Consider the following 24,423-nt stretch of genomic DNA (forward strand, 5'->3'; position numbering starts at 1 on the left):
CCGTCCATCTCGTTGGTGGACGTCCTACGCTGCGCTTGCCGATCCGTGGTCTCCACTCGAGAACCTTTCAGCCCCAACGACTATCTGTTCTCTTTTTAACCGACTTCAACAAAGGAGGTTATCAATTTTTTTTTTAATGTTTGTTATCTCAGAACTCCGTCACTTATGAACCGATTTGAACATTTTTTTTGCGTTCGTCTAGGAATGTCTTCAATTAAGTCCCATCGGCACCAAGTCAGGATCTGATGATTGGATCTTAAGGAAATCGAGGGAACTCTTCAAATGTTGTAGGGACACCTATATAAATTGGATATATTGAGTAGTAAATCGTGCATTTGCTCTTGAAAAATCATCATTTGGTGAAGTGGAACTGATGACGAAGACCACAGTTGACCATTGAAGTTACTACTCAATAACAAGTATTTCACGTGTTGAAGTTTAATTACTTTGACACAGTTACTAAGCAATTTATGCTCCTCGTAATGCATATGGTAAAACAGGTGGTAAAGCACCAGGACTCCTCAATAATGAAAGTCTCTGCATCGGAAAAAGCAATCTTTCGTAAAAAGTGACGAGCAGTTGATATTAAACTATTTTATCTAAGATGACGCTAAAAAGCGTGAAAAAAAAAATTATAACAAAAAAACTTAACCGACTACAAAAAAGATGAAGTCGGTGTGCTGAGGCACGAGCCAGCAGGAGTAATTGAAGCCCTATATAAAGTGCGTAGGTGAGGTAGATGACTATAGATTCACTCCTGCTGGCTCGTGCTGAGGCAACGACCGACTTCAGACTGGTAGAAAAATATTTTCATGGTTTTTTGTAGTCGGTTCAATATTTTGTTATAATTTTTTTATAAAATAAGTTCCTGTTAAAATTTCAATTTTTATTTATTTTGCTAATAGCTGTAGGCAGCAGTAGGCATTGTTATTCAACTAACAGTACCCGGCGATAATGATTGCTAGGACCCGGAATTTTGCGTGCGGCTATTGACTAGTATTGACAGATTGTAGGGAGAGAGCACCGCTTTTTATCGATATTATCAGACTATTATCAATGCGGTTAACCGACAACAGTTAATTAAGTTGTAACTTTAATACATAATTGTAAATAAACATATTTTTGCTTGGAATATTATTATAAAATACTTTGTATTGGCGGTGAGAACTGAAGGAATACAAAATAATATTTTCTCTTTTATTTTATCAAAGGGTTAAGTGGTTTCAGAGGGATCTTTTCACGAGTTATAAAATACAAAAGGTATTCTTAATTATAGTGATTTCAATAAAGCAATTTAAATGGATTAAACTTGCCGATATTTCGAAGTTTTTCCATCATCGAATGCTGAAAAAAGTACGTATCATCGGAAAGTTTGGGGTTTTATTTATAAAAACATAAATTAAAAAAAAAACCTATCGTTTGTCGATAACATCGATAAAAAGCGGTGTTCTCTCCCTACAATCTGTCAATAGCCGCACGCAAAATTCCGGGCCCTAATGATTGCACATCGGTTTTCGTACATATCGTCATTATTTAGAAAAAATATCGTATCTGAAACCACTACATCAGTAAAATTTACCCGTGAAATACTAGGTACTTATACTCTTTGGAAACACTTCTAATGTTCGTAAAGTTCAGTAAGAAAAAATATCGATTTTGAGATAGGTACCAGCATTTTTTTAAATAGTGACGATTAAGTATACGAGTATGTATACCAAGATTCAAACCAATCCGTCTACTGGAAGTGAGTCAAAATGAACTTGCATGACCCAACAAAAACAACAAAAGTGCAAGTCAAATAAAAGCTTGTAAGACTACCGTGCTGTATTTCGTTTATCACCCTTCAGGTACGAAACCCTAACAAGCTACACAAGGGTTAAATTCATGAAGCCTACAAGCTGAATTTTAATCTGCAGTGCTTAGAATTAGAATTTACAATTTGTTTACCCTAATTTCAGAGAGTTGCTTGCAGCACCTGTAATCGCCTTGCTCCCAATTCGTATACAAATTGCGATCAACGACGCACTTGAGTTTCTATTAACGGGTTGTGTCTGTAATACCTTTGTTAAACGTGGGAGGGTCGTAGTAGGCGTATATTTATTTTACTATAGCTAGCTAAGGACAGAGTAGACAATCCTATCTCTCCTATTCTAGTTTACACGATGATTTTTAATTGGTGGTAAGTCGCAGTGACACGGCAATAAACTTTTTTAGAGTTCTGTAGTCCTACACAGGACTCTGAGTGGTTATAATAAGCATTTCAACGATCCGAATGCAATCTGATTCGGATCGGACGTATACTTCGTTTTTTTAGCATTAGAAAAAGGGTAAACTAGCTATACCCAAGCTAGACTTTCTGACAGCTGTATACCGTACTGTGACGGGCTCTGTCTGTTGCGGACAGTTGAGTTCTCGTTGAGTTACTTTCGGACCGGCGCACATTGATCGCCGCGTTTCAACGTTAATTCGGAAATGAACTAAACAATTAAGATTGGTTTTTTGGAATCTTTTTGTATTTTTTATTTCAATTCCAAATTTTTACTTTTACGGTCATCCCGTAAAACCGAAATTGAAAATACAAACTGAACGGTGAAACGGGTGGGCGGTTAGTTCCAAAGGAATGCCGAAAAAGTTTGAGGGCTTACGGCATAGATGTCGCTAGCGTCGCTGCTTAAGTGACTAAGTAAGAAACACAAGCTGAGATATGAGGTGCATAGGGAAATTCGTGTCGGTACCGTTCACCATCAGTGGTGTAGCGGTATAGCATGCGGTACGGATTACCGAGGACCTGGGTTCGATTCCCAGTGATGGTCTTATTTTTCTGTTTTTTCTGTGCATCTATATTTCAGTTTGTATTTTCAACTAAACAATTATTTTGCTCACCCACGACCTTATGCTGGCCACGTCTATGCAATAAATGTGCGTACAAGCAGCTCTACCACCACCACACTACACCGACGCGTTTCAAGCTCAGTTAATTTTCAGAGCAAGATAGTCCATGCTTTACAAGCAATATTTTGTAAAAGATGTCGAGCAGTTACTATTAAGCGATGTATATTAGTTACACTGAAATGCGAGAAAAAAAAGTAAATGCAAAAGTACGAAATCCTAAAACGGGCCTTTCTTTGATTTTTGGAAAAAATATGGTTTTTCCTACTCAGAATCAAGAGCACAATCAATTTCCGATAGTTAAAAAAATGTCCCCAAAAAAATGCAGTTTTGCGACGTTTTTTTCATACACTCAGTATGGGCGTGACAAAACTGACTCATAAAATTTTGTATGAAAAAATGCGGACATTTTTTTAAACGATCCGAACCGATTGTGCTCTTGATTCTGAGTAGGAAAAACCATATATTTCCAAAAAAAGAAAGGGTACACTTTTTTCTGAAAACGCCCAAATACAGGATGATGTAGCAATTTTGAGTGCGGATCAAATTATCAGACTCGTATTGATTTCAGAAAGAAATTTTAAAATTGCAATTGAAGCTGCTCTAATATTAAATTGCTACGAGTATAAGGAAAATTGCTATCGCACTTCTAGGACACATTCGAAGTTTACGATAATACGATTACGAACTTCATTTCTAATAATTTTATGACAACCCCGAAGTGCTAGGAGAGTTAAAATTTCAAATTCCATAAAGTCGTATGATGCCTTTTGGTTTTACTGAAATATCAATTTAATGATGCATGCTTTAGTTTGTTTTTGGTGTGCATTTGTTGGTCGAGATACGATTTTGAGAAAATAACCGAAGAAAATATGATCAGATAGTGGAATGCTATGATATTAGACCGCTTCGTTGCAATAAGTCTCGTGAGACGGAGGTCCTGATTCAACTTCTGGCCCCTATTCACCAACGTGACAATTGTCAGTGACATATGTCGAGTAACAATCAATTATTTGTATGTATCTAAATTTAAGATCAATTATGCTGTGAAACAGGAATTACTTTCGTAGACGACATTTATTTGTAGATTTTTAGATAAATCTTGACATGAGATTAAAACTGTGTCAGGTTTGCGTTACCATTGTATCGTGGTGAAATACGGCTCTGACGTTCGTATGTACCATTATATCGAGATAGCTGTAGGCTTTTCAAGATTTGGGCGGTTGAATTTTGGGTTTCGTTGTCCTCATATTATACGAAAAGTATAGCACAGGAATCAATGATATTTTACAATCAAGATATTCATTATATTTTCTATGCCTGTGGTGTTTTTCGTTTTTTGTAAAAATGCTTTATAAGTCTGTAATGCCCGTGCAAAGTTGACATCTTTTTTTTGTCGACTTTTGAGCTCCTGTAATTCCGATATTACACATTTATATGAAAATCTGAAAAACCACAGGCATAGATAATTACGTCTAGTCCATACTTACAAAATTTCATTTCGAAAATACAAACTGAAATATAGATGCATAGAAAAACCAGAAAAATAAGACCAGTGCTGGGAATCGAACCCAGGTCCTCCAGGTCCAGGTCCAGTTCCTGGAGGACCTAGGTTCGATTCCCAGCACTGGTATTATTTTTCTGGTTTTTCTATGCATCTATATTTCAGTTTGTATTTTCGATATGGGTTTTACGGGTTGACCGTAAAAGTAACAAAAAAATTGGAATTGAATCCCTCGCAACATTACACATCCTCACACATCTCTGGTGAAAACGCTGCTTAATTGGTCACTTTTGCGTCAGTTTAGGTTCCGCGATATTAGGTGCGATACGACCACGATAAGCGAAGCGACAACAATACTATTTTATACAACAGCAATTGGAATCATAATTGCCTCAACTGCACTTTGCACCAGGAGAGCAGAGTTAGGGGTAAATCACGGGTCGTTTTATTGTGTAAAAAAAAACAATGCGCGAGCCGAGCGAGCCAAGCGATCTTGCCGCGGTAGCGGCCGGCGAAGCGCCAGTACCACTACCATGAGTTTACAGTGACCGTACTCGATAGCGACGGCGTAAATTATTTGTATGGAGAATTGTACAGCGCCTCTACAAATAATTTACGCCGTCGCTATCGAGTACGGTCACTGTAAACTCATGGTAGTGGTACAGGACCTAATTGATTTAGGAAATCATATTTGGTCTCCACCAGAGTATTATCTATTCTATGCTACCAGTAGCTTGTGATATATCTACCATCGTATGTACGGGAAACAAAGAAAATAATTCCATTCCATTCCATGCCCTTTCAATAGTTCAAAGGTTAACCAGAAGAGATCTCTCTGGGATAAGTTCGCCTTTGAACATCTCTTTCTCTTGTTAACTGTTATTTACATGACATGCATGTGTTTTATGTACCAATAAAGTTGTCGGTGTTGTTGTCGGTAGGCCTCCAACAAGATGGAGCGACAACTTGGTTAAGATCGCGTGATCGCGGTGGATGCGGAAAGCACAAGACCGGTCTGAGTGGAGAGCCTTGGGGGAGGCCTATGTCCAGCAGTGGACGTCTTTCGGCTGACATGATGATGATGACAATAAAGTTATACAATACAATACAAAATAAACACATTAAAATAGCGTTCATTATTTTATTCAGACTTTGGTGTAACCACAACTTCGAACTCCAGGCACACCATGGTGCCCCTCTTGCTGGAGCCTTCCACGATCCTCAGGACAGTGCCGTAGTCCCTGGTCAGCGTATACACGTGGTCCACAAAATCGTAGTCGATGTTGGAAAATAAGTAGGTGCCCTGAAACGGGAAGCAGGGCACTCCGAAATTTGAAAATCCAAGTTCTAATCTCGTATTATAGTATTTTATGCAACTGTATCGTAATAGGGGTCCTTATAACACGAGTGTGGGTTTATGAAACGAGGCGTAGCCGAGTTTCATAATAGGGTGACATGAGTGTTTTAAGGCCTAATTACGTACAGTTGCATACAATATTTTATCTATATCCATATATTAAATCCTCTATCATGTGTTCAAGAACCATTGAGAATGACCTGCATTAACGAGAATTAGGAAGGTATGTCTGCCCCACGAGCTGCGACCGCTGCGCGCGCGACGGCCTGCTGCTGCACGTGGTCGCGGCGCGCTCAGATCATTACGATACAGCCGTGTTCATAATAGAATCCAATGTCGTAATGCTATGGATGAGAAAAAGAAATCACCCCCACTTTACGTCTATGGGAGATACACTAAAAAAATTTTTTTTTAAACTTTATTGTACCATTTTGTCAGCATAGTTTTCATATATAAATAAAATAAATAAATAAATAAATATCACGGGACAATTCACACCAATTAACCTAGTCCCAAAGTAAGCTTAGCAAAGCTTGTGTTATGGGTACTGAGCAACGGATAAATATAATTGTATAGATAGATACATACTTAAATACATATTAAACACCCAAGACCCGAGAACAAACATTCGTATTTTTCATACAAATATCTGCCCCGACACGGGAATCGAACCCGGGACCTCAAGCTTCGTAGTCAGGTTCTCTAACCACTAGGCTATCTGGTCGTCTAAAATACAGCTTTCTAGCATTGATAGTCCAAAGCCGCGGACGGACAGACAGAGAGACATGTCGAAACTATAAGGGTTCCGTTTTTGGCTCCGGATCTGATTCTGGATTCCGGATTTGGTTCTGGTTGAAAAGCAGCCTTATGATTGTAGATGAAGTATTTTATTTACCTTGGGAACCGAACAAGTTTTCTTGTTGAACGAGACGCCGAACACTTTGCCCATCATGGCGACGAGCTGCGAGCGGCAGCTGAGGTTCTTGACGCCGAAAATCATCTGCCGGCTGCCGTTCACCAAGAAATAATCTTGAACTGATAGCTACCAAAACATATTATATATCATTCATATTATTTATCAGACCACGGTCGGGAAAACGTAGTGTAGGGCGTCCTGAGGCGCGGTGGACGGACGACCTTGAGAGGGTCGCTGGCGGATGGATGCGAGGGGCTGAAGACAGTGTTGTGGCGCGCCATGGAAGAGGCCTATGTCCAGCAGTGGACTGCGTAGGCTGATGATGATGATGATGATGAATGATGAATTTATTGATTGGTTAATGTACCTATAGTTAATGTTTACCTATGTACTTATAGTTAGTTGCTTAGTTAAAATTAATAAAATATTTATTGTTTTTTTTTATCAAACAGCTGGCAAACGAGCAGGCGGGTCACCTGATGGTAAGTGATAACCGCCGCCCATGGACACCTACAGGACTGCGGGTGCGTTGCTAGCCTTGCAATAGGCGATACACTCGGCATTACGTTACTTTGTGGAACGCATGGCAATAATTAGACAACAGTGTACTGTAGGGTCTATTATTATTCGAATACGTTTATCGCTATCCCGCGGGAATTTTGCAATTTTCCGGAATAAAACTATCCTATGTCCTTCCCCAGGACTCAAAGTATACCGATTTTTGTCTCAATCGGTTCAGCGGTTTAGACACACGTGAAATGGTATCAAACAAACAGACTTACCCATTTATAATATTACTGGAATTAAGGTTAAATTGACTTCTAAATCACCTGATATTAAGTGCGGATGAGACCGGAAATGTAGTGCACTGATTCAGTAATAGGCCTATTCAGTAAATATAGTATTAACAGCCGGATATTTGAGTGTTACGGAACGTGACTGCGAAGTCTGAGGCCGGGTTCGATCCCTGGTCGCGCCAAACACCTATCTAAGAACCACCGTCGATACCGCCGTTTGTCCACCGTTTTGGAGATAAATGGGAACATTAATTTGTGCATAAACCAACAAACGAGCGAACAAACAACCTCACCCCAAACGCATATACCTTGCACGTTCTCGTGGGTAAGAAACTAAATAATTTGTGCCAGTTCATGTACTCTCTTGTACAATGTACTTTTTTGTACAAAAGAAAAGAAACAAAAATACAATTGGTTGAAATGCATGTACAAAGCGGACTTATCCCTTTAAGGGATCTCTACCAGTCAACGTTTGAGTAGATGAGAGGGGTAATCAGTTAAAGACTGACAAAGAGCGAGTATAAGAGTCAAAAATAGTGAGAGCTACAATACAGTGCTTTAAACAATATAATACATAAACTACATACAAAAAAATAAATAAAACTACTATATTATGTATATATATGCTCTAAAATATCTAAGGAGAAGGTGTGAGCCACATCTTTCTCAAGCCTTCCCTGAAAGATTCCACGGAGGGATTCCAGTTTAGCCCCAAGACCTATAATTTGTTTCCACCTCGTATACCTATAGATCACCTTGAGACTGGCATCAGGTCGGAGGGCCGTGTAGTTCCCTCGCAGCAAGTTCTTCTTGGTGCTGGTGCTGTAAAGTTCTGCAGTAACGTCTCCCGGAGGATCAGGGTCGTAAGGATGCCGTGGTGCCTTGCATTTCTCAACACGCACGAGATTCGATACGAAAGGGCCCTGGTACATAAAAAGATTATTATATGATCTAAATAATACCTATAATATAATAAAATCTTTATTTCAGACTTTGATTTGAACATCGCATCCATATCCTGTTAGTACAGCTTACAGCCTAAGTATTAGTATTAGTAAAAAATAACAGCTTAAAAAACTATGGCAACGAATACTCCGCACCAGAAGACTTCTGCTCCAGGTCTTTGCATTTCATGGATGAAGTGGTAAAAGAATTAGCGCGAAAGAGTTGTTAACACTTAAAAAAATCCCTGTGGGAGCTTAATACATTATGCGTGGCTGGGATAACCTTTAACCAACTTGAAAATGAAAACCCCGCGATATTGTCATTTCAAAGTCCAATACCTCAAAAAACGGCTGACCCAATTTTAATAAAGCATAGCTAAAAACCACAGCAAGGACACTCGCTTTCACGTAAAACTAAGCCGCATCGAAATCGGTCTATAATTTGAGAGCTACCACAGACAGGTAGAGAGACAAACAGACATTGGCGTCAAAGTTATAACACCCCTCTTTTTGTGTCGGAGGTTAAAAAAGGTCTCGACAGACGAGCATACTGACAGAGTGATCTTATAAGGTTTCAATTTCTTTCCTACTTATGTACGGAGCCTATTATAAAAAATGATCTCAATGAGGGCTATCGCTTATGAATTCGTCGCTAGAGGCGCTAGTGTAGCGAGAGGTCTCCGAAATGTTAAATGTCACTGTTTTTATTTTATTTTATTGCAATACCTGAAATGGGTCCGTATTTTTTCACATTAACATTTTAAGTCCTATTATCGGAAGTCTGAAAATGTTTCTCATACCATTTTACATCATAACGAGCACTCTTTATATTTTTTTTAATACTAACGATCGAAACTCATAATCATCGGAATTCATAATATCACTAATCATACACCTCGTTCTTACTAATAATGGTTTTCATATATTTTCTTATAGGTACTAACGATTTAAACTCCTAATCATTCTAATTCATAACGCCAATATTCATAACTTTGTTAATACCAATATTTGTTTTCATATATTTCATAATCATAAGTGTTATTTATGCGCATTATTGACGCGCAGGGACTTGGAAAATTTTCGATGGTGCGAAATGATGTATTTAAGGAAGGACTCCGTTAGGTACGACGACGAGCGAAGCGAGGAGTGTTAGTTAGAACTGTGGCCTTACAGCGCGCGAGCCGAGCGAGCGAAGCGCCACCAATATAATATAAATAATTAACCATATAAGTAAATCTTATTTTGAACAGGTAATTGCCGTTATGAATAACATATTATGAGTTCAAATGTTTTTTTATTAATGCTATTATTAATAAGAAAATTATGATATTCGTCTGTTATGAAGGAAAATTTTCTGAAAAACAACATTATGAGTTGAGATGTGTTCTTAGTAATGAATTATGAGTAAAAATAATAATAATATGAACACTGTCTGTTATGAGTTCCGAAGTTAGTAATAAAAATTATTAACAAAAAAAGTATGAGGAAAAAAATTATGAAGAGTGATTATTAATTATGAACACAAATGGGTAGTAAAATGGAAAATAGGAATAAGAATTTTATGAGTCAATATGGACCCACGTGAAATTAATTATGGCAAATACGCGTTATAGTAATAGGCAATGAATGTCTGTGTTTTGAGACAGTTTTGTCTTTCGGAAAACTTTGTCCTCCCTTTTTTCCGAATAAAACGGGACTACGCAACACTGTGGCAGGCTCGATATTTTATGGTACGGTTTTAAGGTATTAAATATGATTAAAATGAAAAATTTTGTTTTCACGCCCGTAACAACAAACTAACCACTATACTTCAGGAAGGACCTTTGTCTACAGTGGCGCTAACTGGTGAGCGCGAAAACGGTAGCCCTCATTTTGATCTTAATCTGTGGACGCTATGAGAGTTGTCCGAAGGTTTGTATGGAAGAGCAACCTTAAGGTTTTCGTGCTAACAACTTACAGACTTCGGTTTTGAAACGCATTTAACTGTTGCAAACTGAAGATCACAAAATAATATTAATAACCAAATGATCGGACCCATCTCTGTCTGGACGAGAACTGGCGATATTTGACAGTCGTGAATCATGATTATTAAATAAACATTACTGACTGTATATTCGCTGATAAACAGGATTCTTCCTTGAAATAATGGATTAGGATGTAATTTAGAGTGATTGGATATTAATGTCATTGTTATGGTCTTAGTGAATCGGATCGCTTGTTCCTGTATATTCTGTATTTATTTAATTACGGAGATGCATGTGGTTAGCTTTCTAGAACATTCTATCGATCAATTTGTAACATCCAACCGACCAACGACTTTTTGGATGAGTGAAGCTTTAATTGATGTGATGAGGGATTTAATTTTTTTTCCGGATTACGTAATTTTGTGTTCTTCTTACTCAGAACCATTACCACTATGATTTGAACGAAGGAAAGTGTTCCTAATTTTTTGTTGGTTTTGTGATGAATCGTTACGAAATGGTTTCATGGTCTTTAACCCTTGAAAAGGTTGAGGCGAATTAGCGACCACCCGAATTGACTAGGAAATTCAACCTTATTGTATTAGTTATAAGTTACAATATCTATTGTAATTATTGAAAATACTACTAGCTTTAAAAATTTCCTTTTTCAGCTATGTATTCGATAGCTGCTTTTGATTCTGTGGTACAGTCACCAGCATTCATATCTGCCACAGCAGAGCGTGCAAAAATATCTGACACGTCCTTCTGGCCCTAGAAATAGAGTCGTACCAGATATTTATGCACGCTTGTTGTGTCAGATATTGGCGCTGGTGACTGTAGTATGCTTCAATAAATGGGGCCTTATAAAGGGTTAATGACTTTGCATACGTAGGTAATTTACTTCTATTAGCAGAACGTTTAATCCACAAAATCTACGATTTAAGAGGCACCGGGAGCGCATGATGAGATTTAGCCCGCATCTACCAACGTCACCCCTCCAAAAACGTGTTGAAAATGAAAAATAAAAAGTATATTCGACACAGACGTAATTCATACAAATAACAAAAAGGGTCAAAATACAAAATGATCTAAAAACAAAATAATATAAAACTTTACTTGTGTGAAAAAGGTCCCGCCTCAGCATAAATGCAGATTCCTGGGGTAGAGCCAGCAATAGTCTTCCGTCGAAAAAATTTTATCGGTCACAACAACTGTTTAAAAATCAATGATTTTTTATTTCAGCAATGAGAGGACTCTGCTACAGTTTTGATCATCTCTACACCTTATCTAATTCGTGTTCATTAATTCCACCACTTCAGTTAATTAAATCCAAGGACCTCACATTGAAATTGCCTAACAATTTACACCGTCCGCGCAATTCGGTCCCAACCGGTCGTGCAATTTAGTCCCAATATCGTGAGCGCCCGGTCCAAACTTAGCTTGAAGTAATTATCGCGGTGGAGGTGCAGGGACAATAATCAAAACAATTAATGTGGCCCCCAAGCGACAGATGGCGCTGGCTAATTAGATCTCAACATTGAGTAATTACCTCCTAGCCTGTGTAGTGTGCAGAGTGTGCTTGCTTAGGTACTAGGAAAATGTTTGACATAGTTCGAGAGTGTATATACAGCCATACTTGACCGGTTTTTTTGGTGCGCTAAAATTCACAGAAAATTTAGAATGAATATACATTACCATACACCGAAAAATACATTAGAAGGAAAGAATAAATACAAGTGAACATTGAATAGTATAAGTTTTGCCCCACTCGGCATAATGTTGCGGCTAGCCACAAAGCTGTTATTCAGTGGGACCCATATATAAAAAAAAAAAAACATTTATTTTCTAAGAATGTGTTTACAGTTGTTGATCAATCCTCCTTTTAAGTTTAACACTACACTTGTATTAGGAGGTATTCGCTCTTTAGTACAAGGTCGTGATTATGCTAAAAAATAAATTGTAGAATTAAATTAATTACAACTAGATAATAAAGTAGAAAAATTACAATAGTACATGTTTGTGTTTACGGTAGATTAAGGTTATATAGTTTTAAGTTTATAACAAGCGTGTGTTTGAGCGTGTGTGTGATATGTGTGGATAAATGACAGTAAATTCTCTTTCGAGGTACCACCAGCCAAATAACTGGTCTATCAATTTTTAAACAAGTTAGGTACTATCAAATGAATATGTCGTTAAAGTCGGACTTTCAAGTTGACTGACAGACACGTCTATGGCATTATTGATTTATGACATGCAAACGATTATCAACTTTAGGGCGGTAGGGGTAGACCACATATTTGGCTGATGGTACACATGATGCTAATGTACTTGTAAGATTGATTGTTTCCTCGTAGCTTTTACCTTTTAACCAAATAGATATTTGTCTTTTACATGCTGCATATTACACACAATTGGTGTCAACTGTCAAGTGTATATATTTATTTTTATGTGCTTACCAAATTTCAAGTCTCTAGCTTTTGTGATATTTTGATATCTGTTGGTGATTTAAAACTACCAACAATAGGATTTAGTATATCTACTATATTTGCTGTTATTAAAGCTATTGTCAGAAAAACACCAGGAACTAATTAACCTCTCATCAATGGAAACTCGAAGGCAAATGCTAACCTAATGTATTTTTCACTATGGTCATAATCATAATATTACTGACGCTATGTTTGTATGTCTTTCTAACATGTACGTTTGTGACTCTTCACACAGAACATAAACGTTGAATATAATTATAATCTCAAAGTAAATGTATAAATCTCAAAAAATTGCACATCTTCTTTCTGCGAAAACCATCCGAGTAGCCATAGATTGCGGGCTATTGAACAATTTATGAATCAATGTATTATTCAGGGTCCGCAATGTATTGCTAATTGACGACGGGTAGTTAAGTTGTTAGTGACACTGAGTACGAAGCTAGCGGTTGCGGGTTCAATCCCCGTGACGGAAAAATATTTGTAAGATGATACGAAAGTTTTTACTTGAGTCTTGGATGTTATGTATGTATATCTATCCGTAGCACCCACAGTACTTTGCTTAGTTTTGAGGTAGGTCAAATGGTGTATGGGCCAAGATATATACATATTCAAATTATTAAGTTGAATCAATATTATAGTAAACTAACCTAAACCTAAAGAAACTGTGCAAGGAGTTGTCCACAAGGTTGGTCCATGCCACTGGTGATCTCAGGGCTGGCTCCTACTTTGCCCAACGGCTAAGTCTCGCGATCCAGCGTGGCAATGCTGCCAGTATCCTGGGATCCTTGCCGCGGGTCAACTGCGATAGTTTGTATTTTAAAATTAGTTATTCTCCTACTTTTTTATTAATTTTTGTAACTTAATGTGTTAGATTTTTAGTTGCTATTTCGTCAGTTTAGTTATCGATACCTCCTACGTATACTGGTACAAGTGACAAATTTCTGATTTTTAGTTTTTTGCAATTTTGTGATTAATATTTCCTTATTTACCTACCACAAAAAATTTGCACGGATATTCCTATTAGTTTTGGAAATAAAGTGACGTATATGAATGCATCTAACACCGTTTTGCTAATCGGTACAACGTATACTGAGGCAACCGACATGCACCACTATACGCGGCACCGATATTGTCGCGGGGCCGGGGAAGTCCAGTGTAACTGGCAGTTGCCTCAGTGTACGCGCTAGCCGTCGCTGCGTGCGGACCGTTTAAACTGTTCTACGAACACATAATTTGATAGTATATATAAAAAAAAAACATGTTTTGGTCTGACAATTGCGGAGGGCAAGACCACAATAGCCGTATTTCTCATAGACAGTCATGGAAACCAAATCCAATGTGAAACCTAGGGATTGCAATCCGGATAGTTCGAAATCCGAAATAACCGAAAAAATCCGGATTTTTGCTGTCTTTCTAAATTCGGATTTTAACCTAAAAATCCGGTTTTTTCGGATTTCAATTATAGTTGACATTTAACCAGAATCTATTGAATTTCGTTGCTCGCATTCATTCATTCATGCGTTCGCTTCGCTGCTAGCCAGCCCTCATGTTGCCACGTGCCACGTGATATAACCTTTTCGGCACCCCCCCGCGCCCCGCTGGCTACCTATAGGGATATGATTTTATGTGATGCGCAATAAGAATCGATTTAGTAAAAGATCGATGTTATGGAATGCGATCTGCAATTATTTAACCGATTCACGAAAATCCAATCATAACTCAGATTGGTTCGTTTACTTAGAAGACCGGATTAAAAAGTCTAATTAGGTAAGTATTGTTATTGTAAATGTTCCTTAATTGAGAATAACTATCTAAGGTTTTGTGTGTGCTTATAGCATTGAAGGTTGTGTGTGCTTATGGCATTGAATTTTTGAAATATTTTTTTTACGTAATTCCGGTGGGTAATTTTTTTTTTTTTACTTTTGGTGAAAATAAACACTCGTTGGGATACTACTTTGCATTAGGCTCTCAATGATACAAGAGGCACTTATTTAAATTCAATAACAAATAGCTATGCGATATTGAAAAAAAACTCCACTGAAATTACGATATTGACAGCGAAATTACTTCTTTATTAATTACATAGGAAATTAGTTTCAAATTACGAACTATTACTATGACTTATGTACGTAACTATAATTTATTTTATCTACATGTAAATATTCTTTTTGTTCCTAATATTTGAATGTAGGTTCGATCAAAATAAATCGAATGCGAAATCGATTCGCTTGACCTTTCATTATCCATAATTGCAAAGTCGCACTTGCACCTACTGTAAATGACAAACATAATATATTGGCATGTTCATTATGCAGACGCGTTCATACTTGTTATTATCATTCGTCCTTCCACCTCCGCCTCAGGTAGTACGCTCAAAGAAAGCAGGGTGATCCATATAGCCAGCATGCCACAAAAAAATATACACGCTAGTATCACGGTAGTAATTGCTCAATAATAGCATGCTTTTGTGCTAAGTAATAAGCATAATCCGTAAGTACCTTTATATTTCACGAGAGCGACGCGAGTAAGCGAGTGAGTTTAACATGAAACTACCGTTAGATTCAATCATAATGAGCATAATTAGTAATTTCGCTGCCCTATCTGTAATTTCGGTGAACAAAAATGTCACCGGAATTACGGCACCGAAGATTACGACAACGAAGTATTTTGGCGATTACTGCTAAACTATTATACATGAGTACTATTAGCTCTTTTCTGAGAATTAAGAACAAAGTCAACTAATAAACAAAAATAGAAACATTGAATTAAAATCATTGTATATCGCAAAACGGGCATCCACGGAAATTACTTTTAAGATGACCCATACACATCGCGCGACAGACTTGTATTGATAGGCACACAAAATTCGGTAGTTGGAGGTTCACTCTGCGTGATAACTAAAACAGAACTAATGTACTTTCCCATAAAAATGTGAACATAGCGAAGAAATAGAAGAAATAGAATATCTTAATGGTGAAGGATCAAAGATATTAGCAAGTATTTGCGCAAAGTGATATTGGTAGATCGACGTTCGACAATCACAAAATGGTCAACCTATTTTTAAATAAATATGTATTTAGCATGAAAAAAATATAGAATGCGTTATTTAATTAGCTTCCTTTAAAATGACTCCTAGACACAAAGTTATGCTCAATTGATTCAGCAAAACCGCAGGCAGACAGGCTTCACAGACTTACTGCAGTTAGTGTTTCCAATCAGAGTTTTAGACTGATTAAACGCGTAATATAATAAAAACACAGTTTTATTTTACATTTTCTTAATGTAATTCCATATTTTTTTTTAAATTGGTAAAATTATGTTAAAATTCGAAAAATCCGGATAATCCGGATTTGTACGTGTCGATATTTATAAAATCCGGATTTGAAAAAAGACCGGATTTTGCAATCCCTAGTGAAACCTTTTCGTGATCTATTTCGCTATGATTTCTTTGGCAAATGTCAACATAACATTGGTAGTACAACGGTTCCACCCCAGTACCAGTACGTGATTCAGTTTCCTCGGCTATACTTACATGTACGCGTGCTATAAATATAACATTGCAGTATTACATTGCATTCTGGTAGTTGAGCATCCCCAAAAAGAAGGCGAAGGCATGCATGCTTTAATTAAAATGAGAACAGTAAATTTCAATATACCTACAGGTTGATAAAAAAAATCCTGTACTATACTGTAACCCATATTATGGCTACTGATTACTAATACGATATAAGTGGGAAAACATCGAAATTAGAAAGTCTTCTTGCGACTCCACTTCCATGCAAAACTTTTTTTTTCGAATCACAGTATTTTTCTACTTGGATCATATTAGTAATTAGTAGCCCTAATGTGGTTTAAAGTATAGTACAGGTTTTTAATAACCCCCTATACACATTTTTTTATACACACCTAAGAAATGGTACCTAGCTATGTATATGGCGAAAACGGGTAAACCGTATGAAGTTATAGAAGTTTCCCAAGACTCAGAAACAGACACAAAAATTAAATCTATTGTCAAGAAGACATTAATATATAAGGCGTATTATTAAAATTAATGATTATATCATGAATAGGGAAATTTGGAAATAATTCCGATCCGCATTGGCGAGTGCTTACCCCAAATAGCGAATTGAGAACTGTTTTAAATATGTAGTTGTACTAAATACTTGTGATGTATAGATATCACTAAAATATGATTGTAAATCTGTTTACAAACTATACCTAGGTTTATTGCCAGACTCTTCTCAACAGAGGTTTTTTCGAACCGGTGGTAGATTTTTTTGACATTCATAAGTGCTTGTTACAATCTAAATTGAATAAAGATATTTTGACTTTGACTCAATATTTCATGTCAAAGCTTGGCTCAAGCAAAGTGTGTGCTAATCAGACTCGCGCACGAAGGGTTCAATACCATCTATACAATTTCATTAGGATTAGCAAAAAAATGGCAAAAAAAATACATTTGTTGTATGGGGGCCCCTTAAATATTTACTCTGTTTTTTTTTTTATATATATATATATATTATATCGACTACAGTTATACATAATCTGTGAAAATTTCAACTGTCTAACTATCATGGTTCATGAGATACAGCCTGGTGACAGACGGACGGACAGCGAAGTAGTATATAGAAGTAGGTTTCCGTTTATACCTACCCTTTGGGTACGGAACCCTGAAGAGGCACAAAAAGCTAAACCGTTATGTGGATACAAATGGGTGCGATGCGATATATGTATCACATGAGGAACCTTTCACAATAAAATACGAGTACACATTTGAACAGGAATACGAATCCATTGAATGTGCTTCCATTAATTTAAAGCACTTAATACAATTACTTTTCTTAATAAAACCATTTATATTTCAAGTGAGGTTTTTTATAAAGGTATATTTCTGTATTTTGTATAGCACGTTTAAAACATTACTAGCGGTATATTGGTACAAGTGGCATGCTAATGTTAGCGTATATTGATGCAAGTGATAAACACGTTTATAAATCAATAGATGAAGGTAAAAGAGCATCTGTTTTATTGTTCATTGCAAGCCATATAAGTATTTCATCTAAAAATTCATATACAATATAAAAATATCGTTAGATCAGTAATCTACGCATTACGCCGTATACTGGAGCAAGTGGTAATTAGCTCAGTATACCGCACAACTACAAGATGTAAAAAACGCGTATAGTAGTGTATCTGCAATTTTCTCAAAAACTATAAGAAATTTCAAAATTCCATGAATACAGGTAGAAAGCAAATATTTTCTTTGGAACCAATGCAAAATTTTGAAAAGTTATATCATCAAATGAGAAAGTTACAGGTTTTGGAACCTTTGAACAGCTCTCCTGTAAATTTATAATTATGCACTTGTACCAGTATACGTAGGAGGTGTCGTTATGATGTATATACTGTGTTAGTTTAGGTTAGTTTAATATACATATTAAATATTATTATATCATTCGAATAAGTTTTACTCCTGAACTCGTTTTAACAAATCTTTCGCAAACGAAGCCGCAGGCGCTACTAAACGTAATGATTTTTTAATCATTGATGGTCTAAATCATTTATATGATAAACTGATGCCAACAGCCGGACACATAATAGATACCAGTAAACGTAACGACATGTCATTTCGAGTGGCGCTATATATTTTAAAACTATATGGAGTTATCATGATCTCCCTGGCTGCTACTACAGTGAAACCTAAGGCTAAATCGGTAAATACTGAAGAATTTGTACTAAATTTTAACGCTTTAATTCAATTCAACTTTATAATAAACAATATTGTAAATCTGTTTAAAAAAATATATGCCTCGTTGAGTTTCTTGCCGGATTCTTCTCAGCAGAGGTTTTTCCGAACCGGTGGTAGATTTTTTTTGACATTCATAAGTGCTTGTTATAGCCTAAATTGAATAAAGATATTTTGACTTTAACTTTGACTTTGACTTTGACTTTGACTTTGACTTTGACTTTGACTTTGACTTTGACTGACTTTGACTTTGACTTTGTACTTCGTTTTTGTAGCATTAGAAAAAAGGTAAACAATCTTGACGAGTCTATTTATTGAAAAACGTTTTTAAAAAACAGTTACTAAGTATTACTGTACTGTTACTTCTGATACCAAAAGCGTGTAAATAATCATTTGGCCTTGCTAATTGATACTATTTGCTGTGACTTATTTTTCAAAAGTGTTTTTCAATAAAAAGACACGCCAAGATCGCTTTAACTTCCTTTATAATGTTAAAAAACGAAGTATAATAATAATTAACAGCCGTGGTGGCCTAGTGGTTTGACCCATGGCCTTCTGAAGCAGAGGATCGTGAATTCTAAATTTGTAGTTGCACCTAAAGTTTTTTAGGTAAAGGAAAACATCGTGAGAAAACCAGCAGAGCTGAATGCTCGTCTCACCCACCCAAAGATTGGTAGAGATCCCTTAACGGGATAACTTTGCTGTTGCCTAGCTGTTGCATATAATATCTTAACGTTGTCAAAAGTTTCTCTATTTACCTTAAATTAAATGAAATGAAATAAAAAAATTAAATAGTTTGAAATGAAATAGTGTGAAAGAATGATTGATACCTCCTTTAACGACTTTTCGGTCGGTGCCTCAGCACGAGCCAGCAGGAGTGGACCTATAGTCATCTACCTCACCTACGCACTATATGTTGGGCCTCAATCACTCCTGCTGGCTCGTGCTGAGGCACCGACCGACTTCAGACTGGTAGAAAAATATTTTCATGGTTTGTTTGAAGTCGGTTCAATTTTTTGTTGTAACAAATAAACCATAGTTTAATATCAACTGCTCGTCACCTTTTGCGAAAGATTGCCTTTTCCGATGCAGAGACTTTCATTATTGAGGAGTCCTGGTGCTTCACCACCCGTTTTACTATATGAATTACGAGGAGCATAAACTGCGCTAGCAACTGTGTAAAAGTAATTCAAATTCAATCCGTGAAATACTTGTTATTGAGTAGTAACTCCGATGGTCAACTGTGGTCTTCATTCATCATCAGTTCCACTTCACCAAATGATGATTTTCAAGAGCAAATACACAAGTTACTACTAAATATATCCAATAGTAATATAGGTGTCATACCGAACGCAAAAAAAAATCAAATCGGTTCATAAATGACGGAGTTCTGAGGTAACAAACATTACAAAAATACAACCGAATCGTTAACCTCCTCCTTTTTTGAAGGCGGGTTAAAATAAAATAGTTTGAAATGAAATAGTGCGTGAAAGAATGATTTGTAGAAATCCTTTAACGAGATTAAATTTGCTTTTGCATATAATATATCAACGTCTGTCAATTGTTTCTCTATTTTCCTTCAACAAAGAGTTCACAGACACACAGTCAAACTCAAAGAAATTGCATCGCGTGCCAGGGCGGAAGCTTTGTGCTGCTGATGTCAAATTATTAACATTCCGTACATCTGCCGAAGAAATCATAGCAAAATTTATTATGAAAAGCTCTTACCCTTGGTACGAGTACACGATGCAGTTATCCCAACTGTACCTTAGGATAGGATAGGATTAGAACGACTCATTATTGCGTGAATGGTAAGAGGGTGTCCTGTAGCGGAATGCATTTTGGTAATAATATGAGTGATATTTACTGACAAAACTTAACAAACAACTTGATTCCAGGGTCCATATACGTCCACTGCTCTAGGACTCAAGACATGCGACAATCCAAGCCAGCCTTACGTAAAAGACCCTTTTGTAAGGTATAACTTGGATAAAAACTACATAAAAAAGAGCTTAGTGAAAGGGAATGTCACAATCCTCAAAGATACTCAAAATGTGAAGGTGAGAGTAACAAAATGTGCAAAATAGCTGAGGCTGTAGTGTCTAACGCGCTGACGCGGCAATTACACTAAGTCTAATTAGACTTAGTGTAATAGACTTAGTGTAATTGCCGCGTTATAGGGATTAATCTGATACGCTTGTAAATCTCAAAATCCCCTCTTGGGCTCCTCTACTAAGTATTATGTACAGTCGAGTGCAAAAATATGTACTTATTCAAAGTTTCAAAAATATGTACTACAGACTCTTATTCCGACGCAATAAGGCCGTAGTAACGTTTATTTGAGTGGTTCGAATAGATACTTATTTTTGCACTTGACTGTACCTATCCACTTTGTGATTTGTGGTGCTACATTCTTTGGTTTTTTTCTCTAGACAAGCATCAAAGAGTTTTACTATGAAGATCGCAAATGGCAGATGACCTTCAACGTCAAGAATCAAAGCTGTCGCTCACAATTGGTTGGTGTTCTTTTGGAGGCTTTTGATATTATGTACGACAAGAAAACCTGCAATGTTCCTAGGGTACGGTATGATTACAATCCGCTGCTTACATAAAACCTAGGTAGGAGTGTATAATTAAGGCTTACAGTTTTTTTTCTGGGTTGCGAACCTTACGAACAAAAACACTATGTTTGCTCTTGTTAACTTGTTTTTAGGTATTAAATTAAAGGATTACACGGCCAAAGTTACAAAAATATGTCTACACGACTTTATGCACGACTTTATGAATCGTGTATACATATTTTTGTAACCTTGGCCGTGTCGATGTCGGCGGCCGATCGTAAAATCCGCCTGATCACGAAATTCCTAGGCATATCATGAAATGGCGCCATTTCATGATATGCCTAAAAGTTAGCTAGGCATATCACGATGTGCCTGAGAAACAATTCGGTCGATCGATTAGAGTAATGCATTCGTCGATATTCCTAGCTCTATTCTTCAAATAAAGAAAAATTTAGGTACGACGAGCGAAGCGAAGAGTGGTTAGTATGAATTGTGACCACAACGCACGAGCCAAGCGAGCGAAGCGAGCGTGCCGCGGAGCGTCCGGCGAAGTGCCAGAACAGATATGGCGGCGTTTCACAATATGCCTAGGAATTTCGTAATTTGGCGGATTTTACGATCGGCCGCCGACATCGATATCTTTGCACTTAGCTGTACCTACATTATGTTATCTTACAGGGCACCTATAGCTTCGAGGTAAACTATAACACCCTGGATCACTTGTGGATGGCAAACAGAGAATACGGCCGGTTGCTGCGCAGAATCGAAGCCTCCACCAAAGCCGGGACCATCATTTGTCTGGAATTCGAGGAAAATGTGGGACCGGAGAAACATTAAATACACAGGGGGGGCTACTGCGAAATTCGGGACCATTATGTGTCTGGAGTTCGAGGAAAATGTGGGGCCAGAGATATGGCGGGTAAAATACACTACGAAATTCGAAAATCGAAGTTCGTATCGTACCGTCCCTCTCACTCTCGTATTTAATATTAGTGTGAGCGGGACGGCAAGATACGAAGTTTGATTTTAGCATTTCGTAGTATAGGGCAGGGCCGGATTAACAATGTCGTAGTGCAAATTCTCGCGGTCCCTTTTGATTTGAAGATCATCAGCTCTTTCAAGTTCAAATTAAATGACAGCATGCATCGAAGGGATGCATAGTTAAATATATATTTTTTCTTAATGAAACATTTTCATGTATACGTTCTGCCGTGCCATGCGGATATTTACGTTCCACTGCTGGGCACAGGCCTCTCACAATGAGACGGCTTGGGCTGTAGTTCTAGTTGGCCCAAAAACACACACGCCATTGAATCGCTTCGCAGGTTTGTGCAGGTTTCCTCACGACGTTTTACTTCACCGCCGTAAAGCTCTTGTTAAATTTCATACGTTATTTAACGAAAGAAAGAAATAATAAATTAATTTACCAAAATTAGGCACATCGAACAAACAAAATTATAGCTAAAAAAATAGACAACCTTACTCATAATAATCTTACATGGAAGAAAGAGGAGAAAAGAAACTCTGCCGAAAGAAGTAAAAAGGGCCATACTCAGCGAATTGCCACAGCAAGCCGCAGCGCTGGTTTTCAGTGTGACCCTTTAACTATAAGACTAAACTTAAAAAAAAAACTACCGCACCGGCACAAAAGTTAGACGGCGTATTTCGTATGTGAATTTCGAAAAACTCAGGGGCGAGCCCGGGTGAACCCACGATCCTCTACTTGAGAGGCCAATTGAGGCCATAGGTCAAACCACTCGGCTACCACGGCTTCATAATATGATATATAATTACTTACCATTATTTATCATTGTAATAGTTGCAAAATGTCGTCGCAAAATAGCGAAATGTACTTGTAATCGTTGTCGGAAAGCTATTAAACCGAACAAAACCCTATGCAGTATCCTTTGGATGACCTCTCCCCGCGAAACTGTATGCTATCTCATTCCAAGCTACAATATTGTAAGGGAGAAAAGATGGGACTTACAGAAAATTTTAATTTGTAGTTCCAAATAGTTTGGTACTAACGTAATGGAGTTGCGTCAGTGTTCAAAGTTGGATGCAGTTGGAAACAAATGAATTGAAATGGCAGTTCTAGTTTTAATGGCACTAATTATTACTTCTACTCTGGCCTCTGGTCTCTGAATTCGTAATCTGTATTCATACTCGTATATTATTAAATGAAATACAACCTTTCTATGAAACCTAGGGTTAGTAACATTTCGTCTAAAAAGCAGCTGGTTTACGTAGCAAATTAGCAATTGGTCTAAGTAGCAAGTGGTCTAAGAAGCAAGTGGTCTAAGTAGCAACTTGTCTAAGTATCAAGTGGTCTAAAATTCTTTGACTCAAAGTCGACGGAGTTCCTATTCCGCGAGGCTAAGGCGCTTTGCGCCTTGACGCAACTCTAACCTTACCTAACCTACCGATGTTTTTTCAAGTTTTCGACAAAACAGGTTAGGACCAGTTACTTTTTAGACCACTTGCTACTTAGACTACCCGCTTTTTAGACCACTTCTGCAATACCCCTGGTGTTGCAGGTGTTTATGGGCGGTGGTGATCTCTTACCATCAGGAGACCCACTTGCTCGTTTGCCATCCAGTCAAATAAATAAATAATAAATAAATAAATACTTGCTACTAAGACCAGTTGTTTCTTAGACCACTAGCTACTTAGACCAGTTGTTTCTTAGACCACTTGCTATTTAGACCAGCCTCTTTTTAGACCAGTTGCTACTTAGAGCAGCCTCTTTTTAGACCAGTTGCTACTTAGACCAGCTCCTTTTTTAAACGAAATGATACTAACCCCTGATAGCACGGTGAACGGTTTTTCCTACGCACATCAAAAAATATGAGACCAGCCTTAGATAGCATTCCCGGAGCGGTACGACTTAGGGCTTTTAAAAAACTAGCCTATCAGTATATCCTATAGCATTGTTTCCTTTGCTCTGCCATGGCCCGGTAATTTTCACACACACTTTGTGACCCACTCAATAGGTACTTTTACAATTTACTTTTACGAAAGGGTATTTACTACCTGGTTATTTTACGATCTTGACATTCTACCACCTGGTTATTTTACGATCATGACATTGTACTACCTGGTCATTCTACAACCTGGACACCTGGACATTTTACGACTTTGACGTAAGACGCCGGAGGGATATTTATGATGCATCGCTCGATAGTTTGTAATATTTATAAAAAAGGCGGGAATGTTGCGTCCCGGTATTTTATTGTGATGGCCCGGTACCGGGTCGCGACCC

General features: G+C 37.4%; 2 protein-coding genes across 2 annotated transcripts; one reads left to right on the forward strand and one right to left on the reverse strand.

Annotated features, from left to right (window-relative positions):
- Window positions 1-5,534: 5,534 nt before the first annotated feature.
- Window positions 5,535-10,445, reverse strand: LOC141431454 (uncharacterized). Its single transcript, XM_074092637.1, has 4 exons — window positions 10,365-10,445; window positions 8,219-8,386; window positions 6,646-6,792; window positions 5,535-5,696 (listed from the first exon to the last, which is right to left on the reverse strand). The coding sequence occupies exons 1-4, from the start codon at window positions 10,443-10,445 to the stop codon at window positions 5,535-5,537; spliced, it is 558 nt and encodes a 185-aa protein (XP_073948738.1).
- An 8,069-nt stretch (window positions 10,446-18,514) lies between these two features.
- On the forward strand, window positions 18,515-22,075 carry LOC141430775 (uncharacterized). The gene is made up of 4 exons (XM_074091630.1): window positions 18,515-18,568; window positions 20,499-20,660; window positions 21,033-21,179; window positions 21,840-22,075. Exons 1-4 carry the CDS (start codon window positions 18,524-18,526, stop codon window positions 21,996-21,998), a joined length of 513 nt encoding a protein of 170 aa, XP_073947731.1. The 5' UTR covers window positions 18,515-18,523; the 3' UTR covers window positions 21,999-22,075.
- Window positions 22,076-24,423: the final 2,348 nt, after the last annotated feature.

The sequence above is a fragment of the Choristoneura fumiferana genome, chromosome 9, assembly GCF_025370935.1.
Source record: "Choristoneura fumiferana chromosome 9, NRCan_CFum_1, whole genome shotgun sequence".
Classification (NCBI taxonomy): domain Eukaryota; kingdom Metazoa; phylum Arthropoda; class Insecta; order Lepidoptera; family Tortricidae; genus Choristoneura; species Choristoneura fumiferana.